This window comes from Dendrobates tinctorius, unplaced genomic scaffold, assembly GCF_039654945.1.
Source record: "Dendrobates tinctorius isolate UK_male_01 unplaced genomic scaffold, ASM3965494v1 ptg000181l, whole genome shotgun sequence".
Taxonomy (NCBI): domain Eukaryota; kingdom Metazoa; phylum Chordata; class Amphibia; order Anura; family Dendrobatidae; genus Dendrobates; species Dendrobates tinctorius.
This window is the reverse complement of record NW_027361848.1, coordinates 10,091,973-10,117,054: the sequence shown is the minus strand read 5'-3', so window position 1 is coordinate 10,117,054 and position 25,082 is coordinate 10,091,973. Positions and strand designations below refer to the sequence as shown.

The window sequence follows — 25,082 nt, the reverse complement described above, 5'->3', positions numbered from 1 at the left end:
GTGGGCTGCACCATTCACTGCTGTAGGTGTGGCTGGGCGCCATTGTACTGTAGCCCAGTGCTATCTGCTGAGCTCCACTTACCCTCTATCACAGGACCACTTGTGGCATAACAGGTCCTGTGTTGTGAGGAGAGGCTGAAGAAAAGGAGAAGGTGGTCAGCAGAGGAGAGAAGCGCTCACTGGAGCCGGAGGATGGAGAGTGGTGAGTGCGGGTGACTTTGATCTATGCTCCCCTGTACTGCTTACTCCAGGCTCAGCCCTGTGCTTCCTGCTCTACTGTGTTCTTCTGCTCTGTCTCCGCCTCCTCACTCACACACAGCCCCAGTGATCTCCGGTAATCTTCTAGTCCTCTTCCTCTCTGAAGAGACAATTTGCATAACTCCGGTAATCTGACACCTTTGCTTTTATGGCTGTCTGAGGAGGACAGTGACTTATACAGCCCATAGTCTTGTGTATAATTGGGGGGGCTGGAAGTTTCACCAGTGTGGGCATATCTGTAATACTGTCTGCTGAGCCGTGTATCTAATCCTCTCCTGTGTGATACTGCCTGCTGAGCCGTGCATCTAATCCTCTTCTGTGTGATACTGCCTGCTGAGCCGTGCATCTAATCCTCTTCTGTGTGATACTGCCTGCTGAGCCGTGTATCTAATCCTCTCCTGTGTGATACTGCCTGCTGAGCCGTGTATCTAACCCTATCCTGTGTGATACTGCCTGCTGAGCCGTGTATCTAATCCTCTCCTGTGTGATACTGACTGCTGAGCCGTGTATCTAATCCTCTCCTGTGTGATACTGACTGCTGAGCCGTGTATCTAATCCTATCCTGTGTGATACTGTATTCTGAGCCGGGTATCTAATCCTCTCCTGTGTGATACTTTCTGCTGAGCCGTGTATCTAATCCTCTCCTGTGTGTTACTGTCTGCTGAGCCGTGTATCTAATCCTATCCTGTGTGATACTGTATTCTGAGCCGGGTATCTAATCCTCTCCTGTGTGATACTTTCTGCTGAGCCGTGTATCTAATCCTCTCCTGTGTGATACTGACTGCTGAGCCGTGTATCTAATCCTATCCCGTGTGATACTGCTCTCCTGAAATACTCTGTGCTGCTGTCACTCTGCTCCCAGAATCCTTGCTGCCTGCCATCCTCGGTGACCGAAGACCCCATTCCTCTCCTCAGATCCCGCCCTGGCGATGTGTGAAACCGAGGGGACAGGGGCCTGATGTATGGTGGAAGGAGCAGGGCGACAGCAGCACAGAGTATTTCAGGAGAGCAGTGTGCTGGTCTGTGGGGGGCGCCCTGTTCGGTGCCAGGGATTGTACAAAGAGCGCTGTGTTTTATTCACATGGATGGACCGTCTGCTTGTCTGCTCCACAGAAATCCAGGAAACATTTCTGCTGATTGATGGCCTGTTCTGATCCAGACTTTACATGCAAAGACAGTCAGTAACTTTGCAAGCCCCATCAAAATGGCTGCTCACTGTGTCTATAGATGTCAAGGGTTTTTGTGCCAGATTTCAGTAGCTGCTCCCCCTAGTGTTAACAAGTGGAAATGCCAAACTTTTTAAAATTATTTTTCATATTTTGCAAAATTAAAAACAAACGATAATATTTTTTAAGAAAATGTAAACATTAATTCTTTACATTTTTTCAATTGCTGAAAAAAAATTTTTTGGATGGCACCTTCCCTTTAACAAAGGGGAAAAAAGAAAAAAAAAAGAAAAAAAATAATATATATATATATATGAAAGGGTATACTCTCCAAGTGTAAAACTCTATAGGAATCAACCAAGTAAGTTGACTAATTCAAAATACCACAGACTATCAGATTGTTTCCCTCAATGGTGGAAGGTGTACTTGTTATACACAGATTTGTTAAGTACAGAATAATTTTTTTACGTCAGGCCACACGCTCCATCTTTGTTGAGTTTTATCCTTTTTAGTAATGTCCCATGATAGAATTAGTTCATGTGAATAGAATGAGTCCATTCTCCGCCAAATGTCATCCAGTGATGGGATTGATTGTAATTTCCAATTGGAGGCGAGGGCTTGTCTTGCGGCAGTTAGTACAAAAGAACAGAGCCATCTATTAGCATAAGGAAGATCAGTGATGCCTGTGTTTAATAAAGCTAATGCGGGGCTCATTGGAACTGCGCATCCAGTACAAACTGATAGTATCTGAAATATATCATCCCAAAAGGGTTTTAATTTACAACAAGACCACCAAGAGTGTAAAAGCGTGCCTATTTCGCCACAGTTTTTCCAACAAAGAGGGGAAGATCGTTGAAAGAAATGGGCTATACGATTAGGGGGAAGGTACCAGCGAAGTTGAATTTTTTTGCAATTTCCATATGGTTAATACACGATGAGCTTTTAAGGGGCCAGGATATGGCTAATTGCCATTGTTCTTGGGTAAAGGAAGTGCCTAGGTCATTTTCCCATTTGACCATGTATTGAAGCTTATCATTTGTGGGAGAGATAAGGTAATTGTAGGTGACTGAGACCCCTCTAGAAAATCCTTTTTTCCCCAGGATAAAATGTTGGATTGAAGACGGAGCTACTTGGGAAAAAATTGCTGGATGAGAGGATAGGAAACTTTTCAATTGGACATAGGAGAAATAAAAATTACCTGGGAGTCGGTATGATGATCTTAGGTCCTCAAAAGTTTTGAGGAAGACTCCTGAAAGTATGGCTTGCAAATTAGGCACACCATAATCATCCCAGTGATGGAATTGGGAAAATGGGACCACCAAATCAAAGCTCTTAAATGAGACATATTTCAACGGGATGTGTATCAGCTTTCTATAGATCAACTCTTTCAACATTTTGAGGGCGTGTTCCATCACAGGAAGCGAGCAAGACTGTGATCCCGGGTGTAAGAACTCCGCCTCCATCATTAGTCTAGTAGAGTGGAGTTTGGTGTTGGATTTTTCCATTTGCACCCAAGAGTGTTTGGATGTAGTATCCCACCACTCTTTAAGGGCGTCAATCATGCATGACTTATAATAAAGATGGATATTCGGCAGTCCCAAACCTCCCTCTCCCGTCTTATAAAATAGCAAAGAGCTCTGAAATCTAGACTTTTTACCACCCCAAATGAAGCGGAGTAGTAGGGACTGAATCTCATCCAGCAATTTTCTAGGTATGGGTAGAGGGATACATCTTAAAATATATAACATTTTTGGCAAAAATATCATCTTACAAGTCTGTATGCGTGCCATCCATGAGATTTCTAGGGCACTTATTCCATTAAATTCAGGCTTAATGGAATGCTCAAAGTCCGCTTTTGAGTTGCTTTTCAGGGAAATCCTGTGGGAGCTCCAGACTTCTGCTTCCTCACATGGCAAGAGCTAGGCCACGCCTCCAAAATCTAGTATGTAATGTCTGGTAAATGGAAGGACAGAAGACCAGGTGGCGGCTGTGCAAATCTGCTCAGTAGATGTGTCCATTCTCTCTGCCCATGATGCTGATATTGCATGTGTGGAATGATCCTTTAGTGATGTAGGAGGACATAAATTCTTTGATGAGTATGCAAGACAGCTTGTTTGATCCAATTGGCATTTGTATTCTTAGCCACCTTCTTGCCCTTATTCCATCCCGAGGGCTGAATGAATAAGTTTCGGTCAATCCTACAACCTTCGGTCTCTTGGAGATAGTAGAGAACCACCCTACGAGCATCAAGGGTGTGAAAGGCCTCTTCTTTTGTATTGGAAGGATGTGGGCAGAATCACGGTAGCACTATATCCTGACCTCTATGAATACTGAGACTACCTTAGGCATAAAGGAGGGATCTAAGAGGAGGATAATGCTATCTGCTGTCACTGATAAGTAGGGCTCTTGTACTGACAGGGCCTATAGCTCCCCTACACGCCTAGGCGAAGTAATTGCTACCAAAAAGACAGTCTTGAGAGTAAGGTTTTTTAGACAGATAGATGACAAAGGTTCAAATGGGTTTCTGGTAAGCTATTAAGCATGAGATTTAAATCCCAAGGGAGAATACGGCTACGAAGTCTGGGCTGGATTCTAGCTGCTGAGGTCATAAACCACTTTATCCAGCGATGACTAGCTAAGTTCTGGTCAAAGAACTAAGAGCTGACACCTGAATCTTCAAGGTACTGGGTGTAAGATCTAGATCAAACCACTTTTGAAGAAAGTCCAAAATCTGAGCAATGTTAGGATGGAAGGGATAAGGCATGTTTGGAGAACATCAGGATTAGAATTTCTTCCAAACCTTGCCATAAATGGCATTGGTCACTGGCTTCCTACTCTTCTGGATGGTGTCACGACTGCAGCCGCGGCCCAGCAGGCACCTCCACTCCGACGGCGAGGGGGCGGGCTTACCCCGGGTACGCAATATGGACCCTCTATACCACAGAAGGGGGACCCGAGTCTACCCAAACTAGGGAAGGGCAGCGACCAGGATTCTGTGGTAGCTGAGCATGTGGACAAAGAAGACACGTAGGACTCGATAACACTGCACAACTTCACGTATAAAGAACATAAAGTTTACTTAAAGTAAAGTCACAGTACATAGACAAAACAGGGCTATGCCAGGCTCCCGATTCCACACCTCCCAGAAGGGTACCACCCAGAGGACCCCAAGGCAACAACGGATCACCGAGGCACACATAGGCGGGACATCGGGACACAGGCAGGACATAAGGGTACATAAGAACATCAGGACACAGGCCGGACATCAGCGTACACGAGGTCATCAAGAAGCAGGCAAAACATCAGGGTACGTGAGGTCATCAGGACATCAGGGTACACGAGGACATCAGTACAATCAGGGTCACCCACGGGACATCAAGAGTCACCGGCAGACATCAGACAGGAGTCGTTTGGTTCCGGACATCCAACATGAACTACAGGCACCATTGCAGTCATCAAGCTCCAGGCAGCGGTCATCAGGTTCCAGACTGCAGTCGTCAGGCTCCGGGCATTGGATCTAGGAAGGAACTCAAGCGTGATGGTGCTAAAACCACAAGATTGCTGGGCCTGCATGGAGCTAGCACCACATGGTAGTCAGAGCTCAGGGTAGTAGATGCTCAGCAGGAACACCGGTTACAAGAGTCTCAGAGTCACTGGGTGTGGAGATCCAGCCACAGAGGGATTCCAAAACATAACAGCAGACACAGTTCAGACATGGTCAGGTACAGGACAGAATCAAGGATTCAGGCCCGGATATACCGCCTCCAGGGCAGGGCGAGGGAACAGGACAAGGCAGGAATCAAGGCAGGGACTTTGGTACCAAAACATATACAGGAGAGGTCCAGGGACACAGACACAAAACACACATGGCAAGGTTCAGGAGCTTAGTGAGTTGTGAGTAGCTCTAGCCCTGCCCATAGGGCAGGGTAAGTTTATAAAGGAGCTGCCCCTCAGCAATTGGCTGGGGACAGCATTTCAAGTGCACACACTAACGCCCTAAGCACACACAGAAGCCATTGCAGCACAGTCAGTGCAGGAACTGAGGCCTAGAGCACCAGGCATTGTCTACAAGCCTAGACACACGTGGAAAGTCAAGCACCAGCTGCATATGACCTCGCAACCCGTGGACAGCTTCTACACTGGCAACCAGGGACCTCACATGCGTTTGGTCAAGCAGCAGAGCAAAGACCTAGCAACACATGTGCAGCTACGCAGCAAAGCAGGGAACTGAGCAGGCTCCATACAGGTAACAGCCAGCAGTATCCCTGCTGACTTATGGGGAAAGGAGCAAAGGGTTAATGTAGAGACATGCAGAGTAACGCCGGGGAAGCAAAGTACAAACACACCGGCCGCAAGGTTCAATCTGTGAAGGTCCGGATGTAACAGAGGACCCTGGTAACAGAGTAACATAGTAACATAGTTATTAAGGTTAAAGGGAGACTTTAAGTCTATCTAGTTCAACTCATATCCTATCCTAACTTGCCCTAACATGTTGATCCAGAGGAAGGCAAAAAAAAACCCATGTGGCAAACAGTAAGCTTCACATTGGGGAAAAAAATTCCTTCCCGACTCCACATACGGCAATCAGACTAGCTCCCTGGATCAACGCAATATTAAGGAAACTAGTGTATATACCCTGTAATATTATACTTTTCAAGAAAGGCATCCAGTCCCTTCTTAAATTTTAGTAGGGAATCACTCATTACAACATCATATGGCAGAGAGTTCCATAGTCTCACTGCTCTAACAGTAAAGAATCCGCGTCTGGGAGTATGCTTAAACCTTCTTTCCTCCAGACGTAGAGGATGCCCCCTTGTCCCCATCACAGGTCTAAGAGTAAAAAGATCATTAGAAAGGTCTTGGTATTGTCCCCGCATATATTTATACATTGTAATAAGATCACCCCTAAGCCTTCGATTCTCCAAACTAAATAACCCCAAGTGTAATAACCTGTCTTGGTATTGCAGACCCCCTAGTTCCCTAATAACCTTGGTCGCTCCTCTCTGCACCCGCTCCAGTTCAGCTATGTCTTTCTTATACACCGGAGACCAGAACTGTACACAGTATTCTAAGTGTGGTCGCACTAGTGACTTATATAGAGGTAAAATTATGTTCTGCTCATGAGCATCTATGCCTTTTTTAATGCATCCCATTATTTTATTTGCCTTTGCAGCAGCTGCCTGACACTGGCCACTGAGTTTGTCGTCCACCCTTACACCCAGGTCTTTTTCAGTGACTGTTTTGCCCAGTGTTTTACAATTAAGCACATAATTATACATCTTGTTCGTTCTACCCAAGTGCATGACCTTACATTTATCCCCATTAAAGCTCATTTGCCATTTATCAGCCCAAGCTTCTAGTTTACATAAATCCTCCTGTAATATAAAATTGTCCTCCTCTGTATTGATTACCCTGCAGAGTTTAGTGTCATCTGCAAATATTGAAATTCTACTCTCTATGCCCCCTACAAGGTCATTAATAAATATTAATGGAGAAAGGTGGAGGAGGTCGTCTTTCTGGGAAAGCGGCAGAGGACCCTCCTGGGACATGTCCATCAGAGAGCTGTACAAATTCCTTCCCGGCCACATGGGAACGATTAGAATCGTGGTGACCTGATCGGACTGTATCTTCTGTAAAGTCCTTGACAGAATTGGCATCGGTGGGAAGGCATAGGCCAGGTTGAACCTCCAAGGGTGAGAAAAGGCATATATGCCTAATGCCCCATCTGCTGAATTTAGGGAGAAGAACGCCTTCACTATCACATTCTGGCCATTGGCAAATAGACCCACATCTGGAATTCCCCATCTTGTCACTAGGGATAGAAAGACTGTTTGGTCGAGGCACCATTTCCCTGGATGGATGTCCCTTCTGCTGAGGAAGTCTGCCTGCGTATTGGCAGACCCCTTCAGATAAACTGCTGTAATGGACAGATGTTTCACTGCCCAAGAAAAATTTTTGTACTGATCAATTTCAATCTGACGTACTTTGTGCCCCCCTGGTGACGGACGTATGCCACTGTGGTCATATTGTCAGAGTAGACACATATATGATGACGTTGGACAAGGGCAGAAGCGGCTTTCATTTCTTGTTCTACCGCCTTCAGTTCTCTGAGGTTTGAGGAACTGGTTCTGATTTCTGGGGACTATAAACCCTGGAAGTGGGTTTTCTCTACCACCGCGCCCCAACCCCTCTGACTGGCATCTAAAGTGAGTATCTTCAGGGGAAGCTGATCCCAGATGACCCCTTGCTGGAGATTCCAGTAGCTTAGCAACCACGCAAGGGAAGACTTCACATGACCGGGAAGAGGAACTCTCTTGGTCAGAGAATCTTGATGCCTGTCCCAAGATGAAAGAATATGAGTCTGGAGGACTCATGTATGAGCTTGGGCCCAGGACACTGCCTGGATGCATGATGTTAACGATCCCAGAATCGACATTGAGTCCTTTAGCGTGGGAGCCCTCTGGTCTCTGAATTTTTTTAGATCTTCTGAAAAAGATCCAGCTGTCAATCTCTGGGCAAGAAGGGATGTTCTTTTTTTTCCAAATCCAGTAGTATTCCCAGGAATTTCTTCCTTAGTGAAGCATGAAGATCTGATTTTTCCCAATTTGGTATCCAGCCCAGAGATTGCAGAATTTGCAAAGGCTTCGCCACCTCTAGTTTTAGATGGGGAATAGATGGTGCAACGATGAGGAAATCATCTAAATATGGAACGATGCAAATCCCCTGATGGGGAATGAAGATTACTGCCTCTGCCATAACTTTAGTGAATACCCGTGGTGCTGATGAAATGCCAAATGGGAGGACATTGAATTGGTAATGGCTGACCTGGTGACCATGGGAAACTGCAAATCTGAGGAACCTCCGATGGTCTGGGTGGATTGGTACATGATAATAAGCATCCTCCAGATCTATCGTAGCCATTATCCAACTCTGTCCAATAAAGGGCATTGCTGACTTGATCGATTCCATCTTGAACCATCTGTATGTAATCACTTGACTCAAGGGTTTCAAATTGATGACAACTCTGTGCTTCCCTGAGGGCTTCTTGACCAGGAAGATTTGAGACTAAAGGGCCCCTGCATATCTCTTGGAGGGGTAATCAAGAGATCACATTTGCTTGAAGCAAACCTTTAAGATCTAACAGCAAGCAGTTTTGAAGGCATAGACTCTGTAATGAGGCAATTCTCAAGCATTGAGGGGGAAGACTCATGAACTCTTGCTGTAATCCGTCCCGAATGGTACAGAGAACCCACTGGTTCATGGAGATGGATTGCCACTGAGGAATTCCGAGCTTCGATCCCAGACAGAGGAGCAGTCACTGCTGGTCCAGAGCTTGCTGGTGGTGGGGGGCAAGGATATTTTTGCCCTTACCACCCTTTGGATAGCTCCAATGGCCGGATTTGCCTTTTCCTTTATATTCCTTCTGGGAAGACTGATCTAGGGAGGAACAAAAAATGATGTTTCCTAGGGTTCTACTGTTCAGGGAGTGCTTTCATTTTGTCTGTATTTTTCAAGATCTCATCTAGAGCCGGACCAAAGACCTAGTGTCCCTGAAAGGGATTGGTGCAAAGCTTGGCCTTAGAGGTGACATCGCCATGCCATGATTTCAGCCACAGAGCCCTCCTAGCTGAGCTGGAGAGGACTGCGGACTTGGCTACTACACTTACTGATTCTGCAGAAACATCGGCAATGAACCATGTAACTTTCTGAAGTAGAGGAAGAGAGTCAAGAATTTCCTCCCTAGAAGTTCCCTGAGTGAGCATGATCTTCTAAAGTACGGAACCATCGGAATAGGGATCTAGCAACATAGGTGGAAGCCACATTTGCTTTTTACAGATTAGTGGAGGTATCCCAGGACTTCCTCAGCAAGCTCTCGATCTTACAATCCATAGGATCTTTAAGTTGAGGCGAGTCCTCAAATAGAAGGGCCCTCTTTTTGCCACCTTGGATACCTGCACATCTACCTTGGGAGTCTCCCAAAGAGAACAATCTCCGTCTAAGGGAAAACGTTTTTTTAAATCCGACGGGATGCTAAGCCCTTTCTCAGGAAGGTCCCATTCATGAAAGATAAAGGCTCTGAATGTTTCATGTATGGGAAAACCCTTGTTTATTAGATTATTGCCCCCCAAACATTTTGTCCTGTACTGACTGCTTTACCTCCTCCTCCTCAATACCCATGGTGCTTCTCACTATATCATTTAATTCCTCCATAGCCTCAGAAGAAAAATAATATTTTTTATTATTGGACCTGAGGGTGGAAATGGAACCCTCATTCTCCCAAACTTCTTCCGAACCAGAGTCTGAATCAGATTCCACAAATGCCAACTTCCTTTTTTTAGGAGGAAGGGGCTGTGGTATTGGAGCATGTGACAGGATGGACATACAGGATTGAACCTCCTGTTTAATGAGGGTTTTGATGCTGTCCAACAGAGATTGCTGTTCGGTACGCAACACATCATCAGTGCAGGGCTGGCAAAACTGCTTCTTACATGCTGAGGGAAGCTTGATAGCACATACGCCACACTTGCGGCTGGGCTCTCTATCCTTCTTACGGGCAGGGACTTTGTTTCCCTAAAACAAGAGAGAAAGGTAGACTAAGGCCGGTTTCACATTAGCATTCAGCTGAGCTGCGAAGGGCCGTGTTCTTCCTCCGTTAAGCTCCACCTACTTCCGCACTTCTTCCATTTAGCTCAACCTACTTCTGCATGCGTCCTGCGTACCCATCTTTAACATTGGGTGCGCTCAACATGCGGATGCGTCATTTTGACGTGCCTGCCGAACGCACAGAAATGCAACATGTTGCGTTTGTGCGTTCGGCAGGGACGTCAAAACGAAGCATCCGTATGTCCTGTGCACCCAATGTTAAAGGTAGGTACGCAGGATGCATGCAGAAGGTGGAGTTAAACGGAAGAAGTGCATAAGTAGGCAGAGCTTAACGGAGGAAGTATGCATCCCTACGCAGCTCAGCCGAACGTTAATGTGAACTTACCCCAAGTCTCCCCTAAGGACACCCAAATAGGAAAGGACCTTCATCCACTACTTACAGTAGGATGGTGGACGCTGAGCTCTGCAGAGGCAGAAAGGTAGGTTTTGTCACTGTCCATGGTCAGTCCGTCAGTGGTCACACAGAGACACAGGCAATGGGTCTTACCTGGAGGCATCCCTGACCAGGATTAAATAACCAAGGTCCCAGCATTACACAGTTGTGCTCCTCCTTCCCCAGATTGCAGGGGGGAAGACCCCAAAGGGAACACCCCAAACATGACAGCTGGTCTGGAGAATCCCAACAAGTGCCGGGCCTTGCGTGCGTTCCACCGTGGAATGCACAGGAAGTGAACCAGAACTTCACCCGTCACTTCCTGTGCACGCTGTATCCAGATACTGCTGCATGAGGAGAGGATGCTGGGGAGCTACGAGAGAACCCCAGCTGCACATCACTTCTCTGCTTCACCTCTCAAGGAGGCGCAGGAGGAGCGGGGAAAAAGGGGGTCCCGAGTCACATGGTGTGCATGGAGACAGGAGCAGCAAGTGGAGAACTCAGCTGCCCAGCGGTAAGTGAATAGACCTGGGTGCTCCAAATCGCCAGCCACGGCAGCACCATCAGGGAAAAACACTAGTGGTTGCAGGAAGGGGAGTGGTATTTAACCTCTGTGTATCCTGTCCCCCATTAGGATGGGAAGACATCCTCCGATGCTGCTGTTGTGGAAGGTGACTGGAGAAATATTCAACTGTGTCATCGGTGGGGAACCCCTGACTGGATCTCTTTGCGACCAGGAAGAGCACCAAGGTCCAAAGATTCTACTCTATCAATCCAGCAGACAACCCAGAAGGGATTGATTCCTTAAACCAGGTAGGGGAGGAGCATCTCCTGTACGCCTTCCCTCCAATTTGCATAATCCCAAGGGTCCTCAGGAAGATCCAGGAGGAGGGAGCATTGGTGATTCTGGTCATCGCATTTTGGCCAAGATGAAGTTGGTGTTGCCATTTGGCCAAGACGAAGCTGGATTTGCCTTGCTGAGGAAGATGTCTCGGGAAGGCCCACTCCTGCTACCAGAGAGGGAAGACCTGCTTTCTCAGGGGTCAGTTCTTCTACTACTGTGAAAAACTACTGTGTGAACACACAGCAGAGCTCAGAAGTGAAGGCGCGAAAACAGAATTGTACAGCTCAATTTTGGCTGGAATAGATTGAGGATGCCATGTCACATTTGAGGAGCCCCTGACATGACAAAACAGCATAAATCCCCACAAGTGACCCCAATTGGAAACGAGATCTTTTGAGTTCATCTAGGGGTGTATTGAGCATTTTTAACCTTCAGATAATTCACAGAATTGTATAACATTGGGCTGACTCAATAGAAAATTATCATTTTTTCCACTAAAATGTTGCTTTTGCACCAAGTTTTTAATTTTCAAAAGGGAAAGGGATAATAGGATAAAATGAACAGTACAGTTTGATACACAATATCTCCAGAGTACGCTAATACCCCATATGAGGTCAAAAACTACTTTTGAGGCAAAAGTGGAAAGCATAAAAGGGAAAGAGCACCATATTGGAGTTTAGATTTTGTGGGAATGGTTTGAGGTTGCCATGTCAAATTGGCAGAGCCTCGGAGGTGCCATAACAGCGGATTCACCCATAAGTGACCCTATTTTACAAACTACCCTAAACCGCTCAATGAATTCATCTAGGGGTTCAGTGAAAATATGGACACATGTGCCTCACAGAAATTTATATCATTGGAATGTAAAGAAAGAATTACATTTTTATCACTAAAATGATTTTAGCCCCAAATTTTTAGAAGAGCTAATAAAAAAAATGGACCTCACATTTAGTTGTGCAATGCATCCTGTGTAAATAGATACCCTACATGTAATCAGGAACTACTTTTCAGGCACAGTGGAATGCTCAGTAGGGAAGGAGTACCAAATTGTAGAGCAGATTTGGTTGTTATGGTTTGCGGGTGCAATGACCTACAAGTTCATCTAAGGGTGCTGTGATCACATTGACACCACGGATTTGTCACAGAATTTTATTTCATTGGGTGGTGAAGAAAATTTGTTTTAGCACAAAAAAATAGTTTTAACCACATTTTACATTTTTACATGGGGGAATGAGTAAAAACTGTCACAAAAATTTCTCACACAATTTCTTTTGAATGTGACAAAACGCCATGTGTGTCTGTACAGTACTGCTAAGCCACACTCGGGAGGGAGCGCTATTTGACTCTTGGAGAATAGTTTGCGGACTCCATACAGAGCCTCTAAATTCCACAAGAGCAGAATTGCCCATCAACTGCCCTGACTGGCGTATGGGGCCCGGTGGACAGAGGGGGCCCGCATCGTGCCCCGTCTCATCTGCTCACCGGGCTCCTACCGGCAGGCTAAACCGGGCACTCAGCTGCGCTGTGGCAGTTCAACGCTATTGACGTGCGGGCCCACGCCCGCATGTCAATAGTTAACAGCCGCCAGCCAATCAGGCTGGCAGCTGACGTCAGCCGCAGTGTGCACGTCGCCGGTGTCTGACGTCATTGTCAGTCGCCGGCGAGTGCGCGCTTCAGCTGCGTGGAAGGAGCTTCGCCACAGGAGCGTGGCCAGGTAAGAAGAATTTCTTAATTATTTTTAATGAAAGCGGCAATCCAGGGTGCCCGGGGCAGAGTGAGACACGGGGGCAGAATGGACACGTGGCAGAATGCGAGACATGGGGGCAGAATGAGAGTCGCGGGGGCAGAATGTGACAGTGAGACACAGGATGGGGCAGAATAGACACGGGGCAGAATGTGACAGTGAGACACAGGAGGGGGCAGAATGTGACAGTGAGACACAGGAGGGGGCAGAATGTGACAGTAAGACACAGGAGGGGGCAGAATGTGACAGTGAGACACAGGAGGGGGCAGAATGGACACGGAGGCAAAATGTGACAGTGAGACACAGGAGGGCGAAGAATGTGAGGCACGGGGGCAGAATGTGACACTAAGACACAGGAGGGGGCAGAATGTAACAGTGAGACACAGGAGGGGGCAGAATGGACACGGGGCAGAATGTGAGAAACGGGGGGCTGGGAGCAGAATGTGAGACACGGGGGGGCGGGGGCAGAATGGACTTGGGGGCAGAATGTGAGACATGGGACAGAATGTGTCAGACACAGGAGGGGCAGAATGGATACACGGCAGAATGTGACAGTGAGACACAGGAGGGGCAGAATGTGAGATACGGGGGCAGAATGTGACAGTGAGACACAGGAGGGGGCAGAATGGATATGGGGCAGAATGTGACAGTGAGACACAGGAGGGGCAGAATGGATACAGGGGCAGAATGTGACAGTGAGACACAGGAGGGGCAGAATGTGAGACACGGAGGCGGAATGTGAGACACGGGGCAGAATGCGAGGCACAGGAGTGGGCAGGATGGATACGATGAAAACAGATGGAGCAGGATCGGGAGATCATATGGGGGCAGAATGGATACTCGTGAGGGCAGGATGAGAGAAAATATGGCTGGAGCCAGGATTGAGATGCACGGGGTTCTAGGATTGGAGATATTACCATAGGGGCTAATTAAGGGATATTATTACTGCAGTGATGTATTTTATTTTTTTGAGGATACTTTTTTAACCCCTTCACTACCAAGGGTGGTTTGCACGTTAACTCACGGGCCAATTTTTACAATTCTGACCACTGTACCTTTATGAGGTCATAACTCTGGAATGCTTCCATGGATCCCGGTGATTCTGACATTGTTTTCTCGTGACATATTGTACTTCATGTTAGTGGTAAAACTGCATTCAAATAACTTGCGTTTATTTGTGAAAAAAACGGAAATTTGGCGAACATTTTGAAAATTTCGCAATTTTCCAACTTTGAATTTTTATGCCCTTAAATCACAGCGATACGGCACACAAAAAACTTAATACATAACATTTCCCACATGTTTACTTTACATCAGCACAATTTTGGAACCAAAATTTTTTTTTTGTTAGGAAGTTATAAGGGTTAAAAATTGACCAGCGATTTCTCATTTTTGCAACACCATTTTATTTTTAGGGACCACATCACATTTGAAGCCACTTTGAGGGGTCTATATGATAGAAAATACCCAAAAGTGACACCATTCTAAAAACTGCACCCCGTAAGGTGCTTAAAACCACATTCAAGAAGTTTATTAACCCTTTAGGTGCGTCACAGGAATTTTTTGAATATTAAAAAAAAAATGAATATTTAACTTTTTTTCACAAAAAAAATACTTCAGGTTCAATTTTCTTTATTTTACCAAGGGTAACAGGAGAAATTGGACTGCAAAAGTTATTGTGCAATTTGTCCTGAGTACGCTGATACCTGATATGTGGGGGGGAACCACTGTTTCGGCGCATGGCAGACCTCAGTAGGGAAGGAGCGCCGTTTGACTTTTTCAATGCAAAATTGGCTGGAATTCAGATCGGACGCCATGTCGCGTTTGGAGAGCCACTGATGTACCTAAACAGTGGAAACCCCCCAAGTGACCCCATTTTGGAAACTAGACCCCCCAAGGAACTTATCTAGATATGTGGTGAGAACTTTGAACCCACAAGGGCTTCACAGAAGTTTATAACGTACAGCGGTACAATTAAAAAATCATATTTTTTCCACAAAAATGATCTTTTCACCCCCAATTTTTATTTTTCCAAGGGTAACAGGACCCTAAAAGTTATTGTGCAATTTGTCCTGAGTACGCTGATACCCCATATGTGGGTGTAAATGACTATTTGGGCGCATAGCAGAGCTCGGAAGGGAAGCAGCGCCATTTGACGTTTTTGGCTAGAATTGAGATCGGACACCATGTCGCGATTGGAAAATCCCTGATGTACCAAAACAGTGGAAACCCCCCACAAATGACACCATTTTGGAATCTAGACCCCCCAAGGTACTTATCTAGATGTGTGGCGAGAACTTTGAACCCCCAAGGGCTTCACAGAAGTTTATAACGTACAGCGGTACAATTAAAAAATCATATTTTTTTCCACAAAAATGATCTTTTCACCCTCAATTCTTATTTTTCCAAAAGTAACAGGACCCTAAAAGATATTGTGCAATTTATCCTGAGTGCGCTGATACCCCACATGTGGGTGTAAACCACTATTTGGGCGCATGGCAGAGCTCGGAAGGGAAGCAGCGCCATTTGACGTTTTTGGCTGGAATTGAGATCGGACACCATGTCGCGTTAGGAAAGCCCCTGATGTACCAAAACAGTAGAAACCCCCCACAAATGACACCATTTTGGAAACTAGACCCCCCAAGGAACTTATCTAGATGTGTGGTGAGCACTTTGAACCCCCCAGTGCTTCACTGAAGTTTATAACGTCCGGGCGTGAAAATAAAAAAATCGTATTTTTTCCACAAACATCTTTTAGTCCCTATTTTTTTTATTTTCCCAAGGGTAACAGGAGAAATTGGACCCCAAAAGTTGTTGTCCAATTTGTCCTGAGTATGCTGATACCCCATATGTGGGAGAAAACTACTGTATGGGGACACGTCGGGGCTCGGAAGGGAAGTAGTGACGTTTTGGAATGCAGACTTTGATGGAATGGTCTGCGGGTGTCATGTTGCCTTTGGAGAGCCCCTAATGTACCTAAACAGTGGAAACCCCCCACAAATGACCCCATTTTGGAAACTAAACCCCCTGAGGAACTTATCTAGATGTGTGGTGAGCACTTTGAACCCCCAAGGGCTTCACAGAAGTTTATAACGCCAGGGCATGAAAGTAAAAAAAAATCATATTTTTTCCACAAACATGATCGCTTAGCCACCAATATTTTATTTTCCCAAGGGTTGCAGTAGAAATTGGACCCCAAAAGTTGTTGTCCAATTTGTCCTGAGTACGCTGATACCTCATATGTGGGAGAAAACTACTGTATTGGCACACGTCGGGGCTCGGAAGGGAAGTAGTGACGTTTTGGAATGCAGACTTTGATGGATTGGTCTGCGGGTGTCATGTGCGTTTGGAAAGCCCCTGATGTACCTAAACTATTGAAACTACCCACAAGTGACCCCATTTTGGAAACTAGACCCCCCACGGAACTTATCTAGATGTGTGGAGAGCATATTGAATCCCCAAGTGCTTCACAGAAGTTTATAACGCCTGGGCGTGAAAATAAAAAAAACATTTTTTTCCGCAAAATTATATTTTTGCCCCCAATTTTTTATTTTCCTTAGGGTAACAGGAGAAATTGGACCTCAAAAGTTGTTTTGTAATTTGTCCTGAGTAGGCTGATACCCTACATGTGGGGGTAAAACACTGTTTGGGCGCATGGCAGAGCTTGGAAGGGAAGGAGCACCATTTGACTTTTTCAACGCAGAATTGGCTGGAATTGAGATCAGATGCCATGTTGCCTTTGGAGAGCACCTGATGTGCCCAAACAGTGGAAACCCCCCAATTATAACTCCAACCCTAACCCCAACACACCCCTAACCCTAATCTGAGCCCTAGCCCTAGCCCTAACCCTAGCGGGAAAATGGAAATAAATACATTTTTTTTAGTTTTATTATTTTTCCCTAACTAAGGGTGTGATAACAGGGGGTTTGATTTACTATTTATGGCGGTTTTTATGTTTGGCAGCTATTGTGAGCTATAATTTTTCCGTATTTTGACCCACTGAGTCATGTGAGGTCTTATTTTTTGCGGGACGAGTTGACGTTTTCATTGGCACCATTTTCGGGCACGTGACATGTTTTGATCGCTTTTTATTCCGATTTTTGGGACGCAGAATGAACAAAAACCAGCGTTTCATGAATTTCTTTTGGGGGGTGCGTTTACACCGTTCCGCGTGCGGTAAAATTGATAAAGCGGTTTTATTCTTCGGGTCAGTACGGTTACAGCGATACCTCATTTAGGTCGTTTTTTTATGTTTTGTCGGTTTTTTGCAATGAAAACAATTTTATATAAAAAATAATTATTTTTGTATCGCTTTATTCTGCGAGCTAAAACTTTTTTATTTTTTGCGGATGATGCTGTATGGCGGCTCGTTTTTTGCGGGACAAGATGACGTTTTCAGCGGTACCATGGATATTTATATGCGTCTTTTTGATCGCGCGTTATTGCACTTTTTGTTCGGTGGTATGATAATAAATCATTATTTTTTGCTTCGTTTTTTATTTTTATTTTTTAAGGGGTTCGCTAAAGGGGTTAACCTATGGGACAGTTTTATAGGGAGGGTCGCTACGGACGCGGCGATACCAAATATGTGTACTTTTATTGTTTTTGTCTTATTTTTATTTTGAAAAAATGGATTTATTGGGGAATATTTTTTTTTTTTTTACTAATTTATTTAGCGATTTTTTTTTTTAAATTATTTTTAACTTTTTTTTTTTTACTTTATTACCTTGTCCCAGGTGGGACATCACTGTCCTGTGACAGATCGCTGATCTGTCACATCACAGATCACTGTGACAGATCAGCAATCTGTCACAGGCAGTTCTGCAGACTTCCTCATGCCTGCGCTTTGCAGGCATGAGGAAGCCAGCTCCCTGCAGGCCCCCGTCGCCATCTTGGATCCGGGGGCCTGTAGGGAAAGAGCCCCCCGCAGCAGCGCTGCACATTGCGCTGCCGTGGGGGGCTCAGGGAAGCACGGAGGGAGCCCCCTCCCTGCCGATGCTTCCCTTTAACCCCCGGTACACCGCGATCGCGTTTGATCGCGGTGTACAAGGGGTTAACGTGTCGGGGGCGGTCCGTGACCGCCCCTGACACATTGTGCCGGGTGTCAGCTGTGATAATCAGCTGACACCCGGCCGCGATTAGCGGCGCTCACCACGTGGGCGCCGCTGATCGCTGGGACGTAATATTCCGTCCATGGTAGTTAGGTCCAGGGTCACATGGACGGAATATTACGTCCATTGTAGGTAAGGGGTTAAATGGGGGGAGGTCCTGTTACTGTGCAGAGCGACACTGTGTCGCCTTTTTTTCTTCATCTGGTGTGGTGTAGAAGTTAGGAAAAAATTAAGTAATGTGTTCTGCAAGTGGAGCTCTAGATAACTGTGTTACTTCCTGCAGAGACGAGCCCTGGCTGGAAGACGTGATGGCGTTCTGTGCTGGATGAAAGGCGAAGATAAAGGACTTCACCTAGACACATCACTGGTGAGTCAGTGTGTTACCTGTACACTGACACTATACACAGAGTGCCTTTCTACAATGTCACCAGTGATCACTGTTACCTGTGCACTGACACTGTACACTATATAGAGTTCCTGTGTACAATGTCACCAGATCACTGTATTATCTGTACACTGGCACGATATAGAGGTCCTGTGCATGTCACCGGTGATCACTGTATTACCTGTACACAGACACTGCATACTAAGTACAGATCTCCTGTGCATAATGGCACTTATGGTGATAGTATTGTTTCTTTATTAATGATCAGTATTGTAGTATTCAGTCACCATGTGGTGGTTGTTACAGAACCCCCCCAGCACACCGAATAGATGTATGCCCTTATTGCAGCAACCGACCGGCTGCGACCCCCTGGGCAGAGGTAAACAAGATATCCCACTTCTGATCTCCCCCCACCTTTGTAAATCCCAGGGCTATTGTAATGTATGTCTGGCGTCTTAATTGGAGCCTGTTATCTACTGGCAGGACACACATTGATTGGCATGCCCTCTGTATGTATATATTCTGAGACCGATGAGTAAAATGTTGTCATACTGGAAATACATGGAGTAGCAGTAATCTTTTATATGTTCCCATGTTACAAAGCCTTTCGAACCAGCGTCCTTCATTCAGAAGTGAGGAAAAGCAGGGTGAACCTCCTGAGAAACGGGGTGGTAATGTAAGAGGTTTTACAGCCCAGAAAACCCCGTTACACTGATGGCAGCAGTGGAATATCTTGCTTACCTCTGCCTAGGGGGTCGCAGCCGGTCGGTTGCTGCAATAAGGGCATACATCTCCTATTCGGTGTGCTGGGGGGTTCTGTAACAGTGGTAATATGTGGTCTGGGCATGGTGCGGTGGTATTTGTGCCTTGTATGTGCTATTATTCTGTCACTGTGGTGGTAATATGTGGTCTGGTCATGGTGTGGCTGTATTTGTTACTTGTATGTGGTATTATAGGACACTATGTGGTGGTAATATGTGGTCTCAACATGGTGCGGTGGTATTTGTCCCTTTGGATGTGATATTATTGGTCGTTTTAAAAATTAAAAAAAAATACCTAAATTGTATTGGATATTTTAACAAATAGTTAATAGGTTATAGTAGAGCCTCGCCAAAGGAGTCTACCTTGTCGTGGTGGCAGATTTAAAAAATCTTTTGGCCAAAACAAGAGCTGCTGGCTGTGTGTGTGATCTGGAGATGGGAACTGTTAATGTGTGATTGGTGAGAAGTGGAGTTTTTGCAAGAGACAGCGGTGGGACCGTGGACAGTTCGAGGGGTGGAGCCTGGGTGGAGTCTCAAGGGGGCCCTGAAAATTTTGCCAGTATGGGGCCCTGAAATTCCTAGTGGCAGCCCTGTTGCCCATACTTGGAAATTACACCCTTCTGGGAATTTATCTAAAGGTGTAGTGATTATTTTGATTCCATGGGTGTTTTCTAGAAACAAGCAGTAGTAGATGATGAGTGAAATTTCCAAATCTGCCATTGTAGTGCCCATACATTGTGCCCAGCTCATGCTTCTGGAGACACACACCGTAAATTAATTGGGCTCTCATCGCATTTGGATTTGGGAGTGCAGAATTTGCTGGATTTTTTTGGGAAGCAAGGATCCATAGCTTTTTCCAGAACCTTTGTGCTACCAGTATTGTGGAAGACCCTATATTAGCGTTAACAGATGACGAACCTGAGCAGGGACTTGCTTTTCTGTGAACTAAGCTGACGATTTTATAGGGAACATTTTGCATCAAATGTATCCTGCGCTCTATGCTGAGCATACACAATCGAGCTTTCTAAATCTGAGTGACGCAATTCTGATAAAACTCCACCCCTCTTCCCCCTTAAAGGGAACCTGTCAGCAGGATTGTGCACAGTAATCTACACAGTGTCAGGTCGACACCGTTATATTGATTAAAATGATACCTAAGTTGATGAAATCTGTCTTGTGGTTGTTGTTTAATCTTTATTTTCAGTTATATTTTCCTCCTCCAAGATGTCGGCGCATGCGCAGTAGCACCTATTGGATCACATCTATATACACAGAGAGCTGCTATTGTGCAGGCGCAGCGAGCGCCATTTTAAAATGTTTCTTTTTTAAATTCTTCTCAGGAAAACATCATAGCACAGTTATCAACTGCACATTACACATGCGATTATGCTGCAGCGCAGGTGCCATGCAAATGCCTGCAAATTTTTTTTTTTTTATTTTTTTTTAAAGTATGTACATGTATTCATTATGTAAACCAGGGAACACAACACAGAGACCAGTGACCTGTCAGAAGCCATACAGGTAAATTCCTAATCAGCGCACCACATGAAGATCCCCCTCAACAGGCTGCCCCGGAGCACGAGCATATCATTAGCACAAAACTGAAAATAAAGATTAAATAACAAGACTGATTTCATTATTATTATTATTTATTATTATTATTTATTGTTATAGCGCCATTTATTCCATGGCGCTTTACATGTGAGGAGGGGTATACATAAAAACAAGTACAATAATCTTAAACAATACAAGTCATAACTGGTACAGGAGGAGAGAGGACCCTGCCCGCGAGGGCTCACAATCTTCAAGGGATGGGTGGTAATACAGTAGGCGAGGGTAGAGCTGGTCGTGCAGCGGTTCATGAACCAAGGTATCATTTTAATCAGTATAACGGTGCCAACCTGATACTGTCTGCAGGTTACGGTGCATAATCCTACTGACAGATTCCCTTTCAGGATCCATTCACTGTAATGGGGAAACAGAATTACTATGGACTCCGTCTGGCCTCTGTTCAGAGGTGTCCTTTTCAGAGGTGTACTAAACTGTGACCGACGGGCACTTGTGTGCAGGCTTAAAAAAAGACACTGGCAAATTATTATTTTGGAGGCAAAATGAACAAAATCCAGCCAGTCAGTATTTTTTTTAAGCTGTTCACCATGTGGGTAAAAGAGGTAAAGCAGCTTTATTTTTGGAGTCAGTTTGATTACAGCAATCAGTACATTAATATCATGGCTTTGTTTTGCCACTTTTATACAATAAAAACTATTTCATAGAAAAAAAATGTTTTTTGCATCGCTGTAGTCTGAGAGCTATAACTGTTTCTCCGCTTGGGTGAAGTTGTATGGCGGCTTTTTTTTTCTGAGACAAGATGATGTTTTCAGCTATACCATTTTTTTTTACATTCGTCTCCTAGATCACGTGTTAACTAGCGTGACCGTTTTATAGGACGGGTCATTCCGTACATGGCGATAAACATTTGTATATACGCATATAATATGTGTGTGTATATATGTGTAATATATATATATATATATATATATATATATATATATATATATATATACTGTATACACATACACACACATACATACATACACACACACACATATATATACATACATAATCGTTCAAAAGTTTGGGGTCACCCAGACAATTTTGTGTTTTCCGTCAAAACTCATACTTTTATTAATCAAATGTGTTGCCAAATGAATTTAAAATCTAGTCCAGACATTGACAAGGTTCGAAAAAAAGATTTTTATTTGGAATAATAATTTTCTCCTTCAAATTTTGCTTTCGTCCAAGAATGCTCCCTTTGCAGCAATTACAGCATTGCAGACCTTTGGCATTCTAGCAGTTAATTTCCTGAGGTAATCTGGAGAAATTTCACCCCATTCTTCCAGAAGCCCCTCCCACAAGTTGGTTTGGCTTGATGGGCACTTTTTGCGTACCATACGGTCAAGCTGCACAAACAAGAAGTATTCAGCTCACCCCTCTTCACTCCTGATCACACCTCCGACGCACGGAAACACCCTGAACCGGGTGTACAGTCATGGCCAAAAGTTTTGAGAATGACACAAATATTAATTTTTACAAAGTCTACTGCTTCATTTTTTTTCTAATGACAATTTGCATATACTCCAGAATGTTATAAAGAGTGATCAGCTTAACAGCAATTACTTGCAAAGTCAGTATTTGCCTAGAAAATGAACTTTATCCCTCAAAACACATTTCAACATCATTGCAGCCCTGCCTTAAAAGGCCCAGCTAACATCGTTTCAGAGATTGCTCCATTAACACAGGTGTGGGTGTTGATGAGGACAGGGCTGGAGATCAGTCATGATTAAGTAAGAATGACACCACTGGACACTTTAAAAGGAGGCTGGTGCTTGGCATACTTGTTTCTCTTCTGTTAACCATGGTTATCTCTAAAGAAACACGTGCAGTCATCATTGCACTGCACAAAAATGGCCTAACAGGGAAGAGTATCGCAGCTAGAAAGATTGCACCTCAGTCAACAATCTATTGCATCATCAAGAACTTCAAGGAGAGAGGTTCCCTTGTTGCCAAAAAGGCTCCAGGGCGCCCTAGAAAGACCAGCAAGCGCCAGGACGGTCTCTTAAAAGTGTTTCAGCTGCGGGATCGGGCTACCATCAGTGCAGAGCTTGCTCAGGAATGGCAGCAGGCAGGTGTGAGTGCATCTGCACGCACTGTGAGGCGGAGACTCTTGGAGCAAGGCCTGGTCTCAAGGAGGGCAGCAAAGAAGCCACTTCTCTCCAGAAAAAACATCATGGACAGACTGATATTCTGCAAGAGGTACAGGGAGTGGACTGCTGAGGACTGGGGTAAAGTCATTTTCTCTGATGAATCCCCTTTTCGATTGTTTGGGACATCTGGAAAACGGCTGATTCGGAGAAGACCAGGTGAGCGCTACCACCAGTCTTGTCTCATGCCAACTGTCAAGCATCCTGAAACCATTCATGTGTGGGGTTGCTTCTCAGCCAAGGGAGTGGGCTCTCTCTCAGTCTTGACTAAAAACACAGCCATGAATAAAGAATGGTACCAGAATGTCCTCCGAGAGCAAATTCTCCCAACCGTCCAAGAGCAGTTTGGCGATCAACAATGCCTTTTTCAACATGATGGAGCACCTTGCCATAAAGCAAAGGTGATAACTAAATGGCTCAGGGAACAAAACATAGAGATTTTGGGACCATGGCCTGGAAACTCCCCAGATCTTAATCCCATTGAGAACTTGTGGTCTATCATCAAGAGACGGGTGGACAAACAAAAACCTTCAAATTCAGACAAAATAAAAGCATTGATTTTGCAAGAATGGACTGCTATCAGTCAGGATTTGATCCAGAAGTTGATTGAGAGCATGCCAGGGAGAATTGCAGAGGTCCTGAAGAAGAAGGGTCAACACTGCAAATATTGACTTGCTGCATTAACTCATTCTAACTGTCAATATAACCTTTTGTTACTCATAATATTGTTGCAATTATATTTCTGTATGTGATAAAAACATCTGACAAACACACATAAAAACCAGAGGGCAGCAGATCATGTGAAAATATAATATTTGTGTCATTCTCAAAACTTTTGGCCATGACTGTATAGTGCATGCACAACATAAAGAAGGATTTTTCCAGCGTCTCCAGGAGATAAAATAATAATTGCTTTATTGAGAATATAAAATCTTCAGACCATCAGGTAAAAACGACATAAAGAGACATATGGAGGGGAGCAATTTCCTACGCGTTTCACCCTAAGAGGGCTTAATCATGGAACAGTCAAGCTGCATCCACAACAGCTCAATGGGGTTAGGATCTGGTGACTGCGCTGGCCACTCCATTACAGATAGAATACCAGTTGCCTGCTTCTTCCCTAAATAGTTCATAATTTGGAGGTGTGGTTTAGGTCATTGTCCTGTTGTAGGATGAAATTGGCTCCAATCAAGTGCAGTCCACAGGGTATGGCGTGGCACTGCAAAATGGAGTGATAGCCTTCCTTATTCAAAATCTTTTTTACCTTGTACAAACTTGAATTCGTCTGTCCATAACACTTTTTTCCAGTCTTCCTCTGTCCAATGTCTCTGTTCTTTTGTCCATATTAAACTTTTCCTTTTATTAGCCAGTCTCAGATATCGTTTTTCCTTTGCCACTCTGCTCTGAAGGCCAGCATCCTGGAGTCGCCTCTTTACTGTAGATGTTGACACTGGCGTGTTGCGTGTTCTATTTAATGAAGCTGCCAGTTAAGGACCTGTGAGGCATCGATTTTCCAAACTACAGGCTCTAATGTACTTGTCTTGTTGCTCAGTTGTGCAGCGGGGCCTCACACTTCTTCTGTTCTGGCTAGAGCCTGTTTGTGCTCTCCTCTGAAGGGAGTAGTACACAGCATTGTAGGAAATCTTCAGTTTCTTGGCAATTTCTTACATGGAATTACCTTCATTTCGAAGAACAAGAATAGACTGTCGAGTTTCACATGAAAGTTCTTTTCTTTTCTGGCCATTTTGAGAGTTTAATGGAACCAACAAATCTAATGCTCCAGATTCTCAACTAACTCAAAGGAAGGTCAGGTTTATAGCTTCTCTAATCAGCCAAACTGTTTTCAGCTGTGCTAACATACTTGCACAAGGGTTTTCAAGGGTATTCTAACCATCTATTAGCCTTCTTACACAGTTAGCAAACACAAAGTACCATTAGAACACTGGAGTGATGGTTGTTGGAAATGGGCCTCTATACACCTATGAAGATATTGCATTACAAACCAGACGTTTGCA

The 25,082-nt window shown here is 44.8% G+C and overlaps 1 protein-coding gene across 2 annotated transcripts in view; it reads right to left on the bottom strand.

The window, feature by feature from the left end:
- Positions 1-4,482: 4,482 nt before the first annotated feature.
- Positions 4,483-25,082, bottom strand: part of FSAF1 (40S small subunit processome assembly factor 1) — a 206,768-nt gene continuing 186,168 nt past the window's right edge. For both annotated transcript variants that reach the window (XM_073551874.1, XM_073551872.1), the window contains one exon: positions 4,483-4,941. In XM_073551874.1, coding sequence (XP_073407975.1) covers positions 4,800-4,941 — 142 coding nt within the window. In that variant the 3' untranslated portion in view covers positions 4,483-4,799. The remainder of the gene's footprint in view (positions 4,942-25,082) is intronic.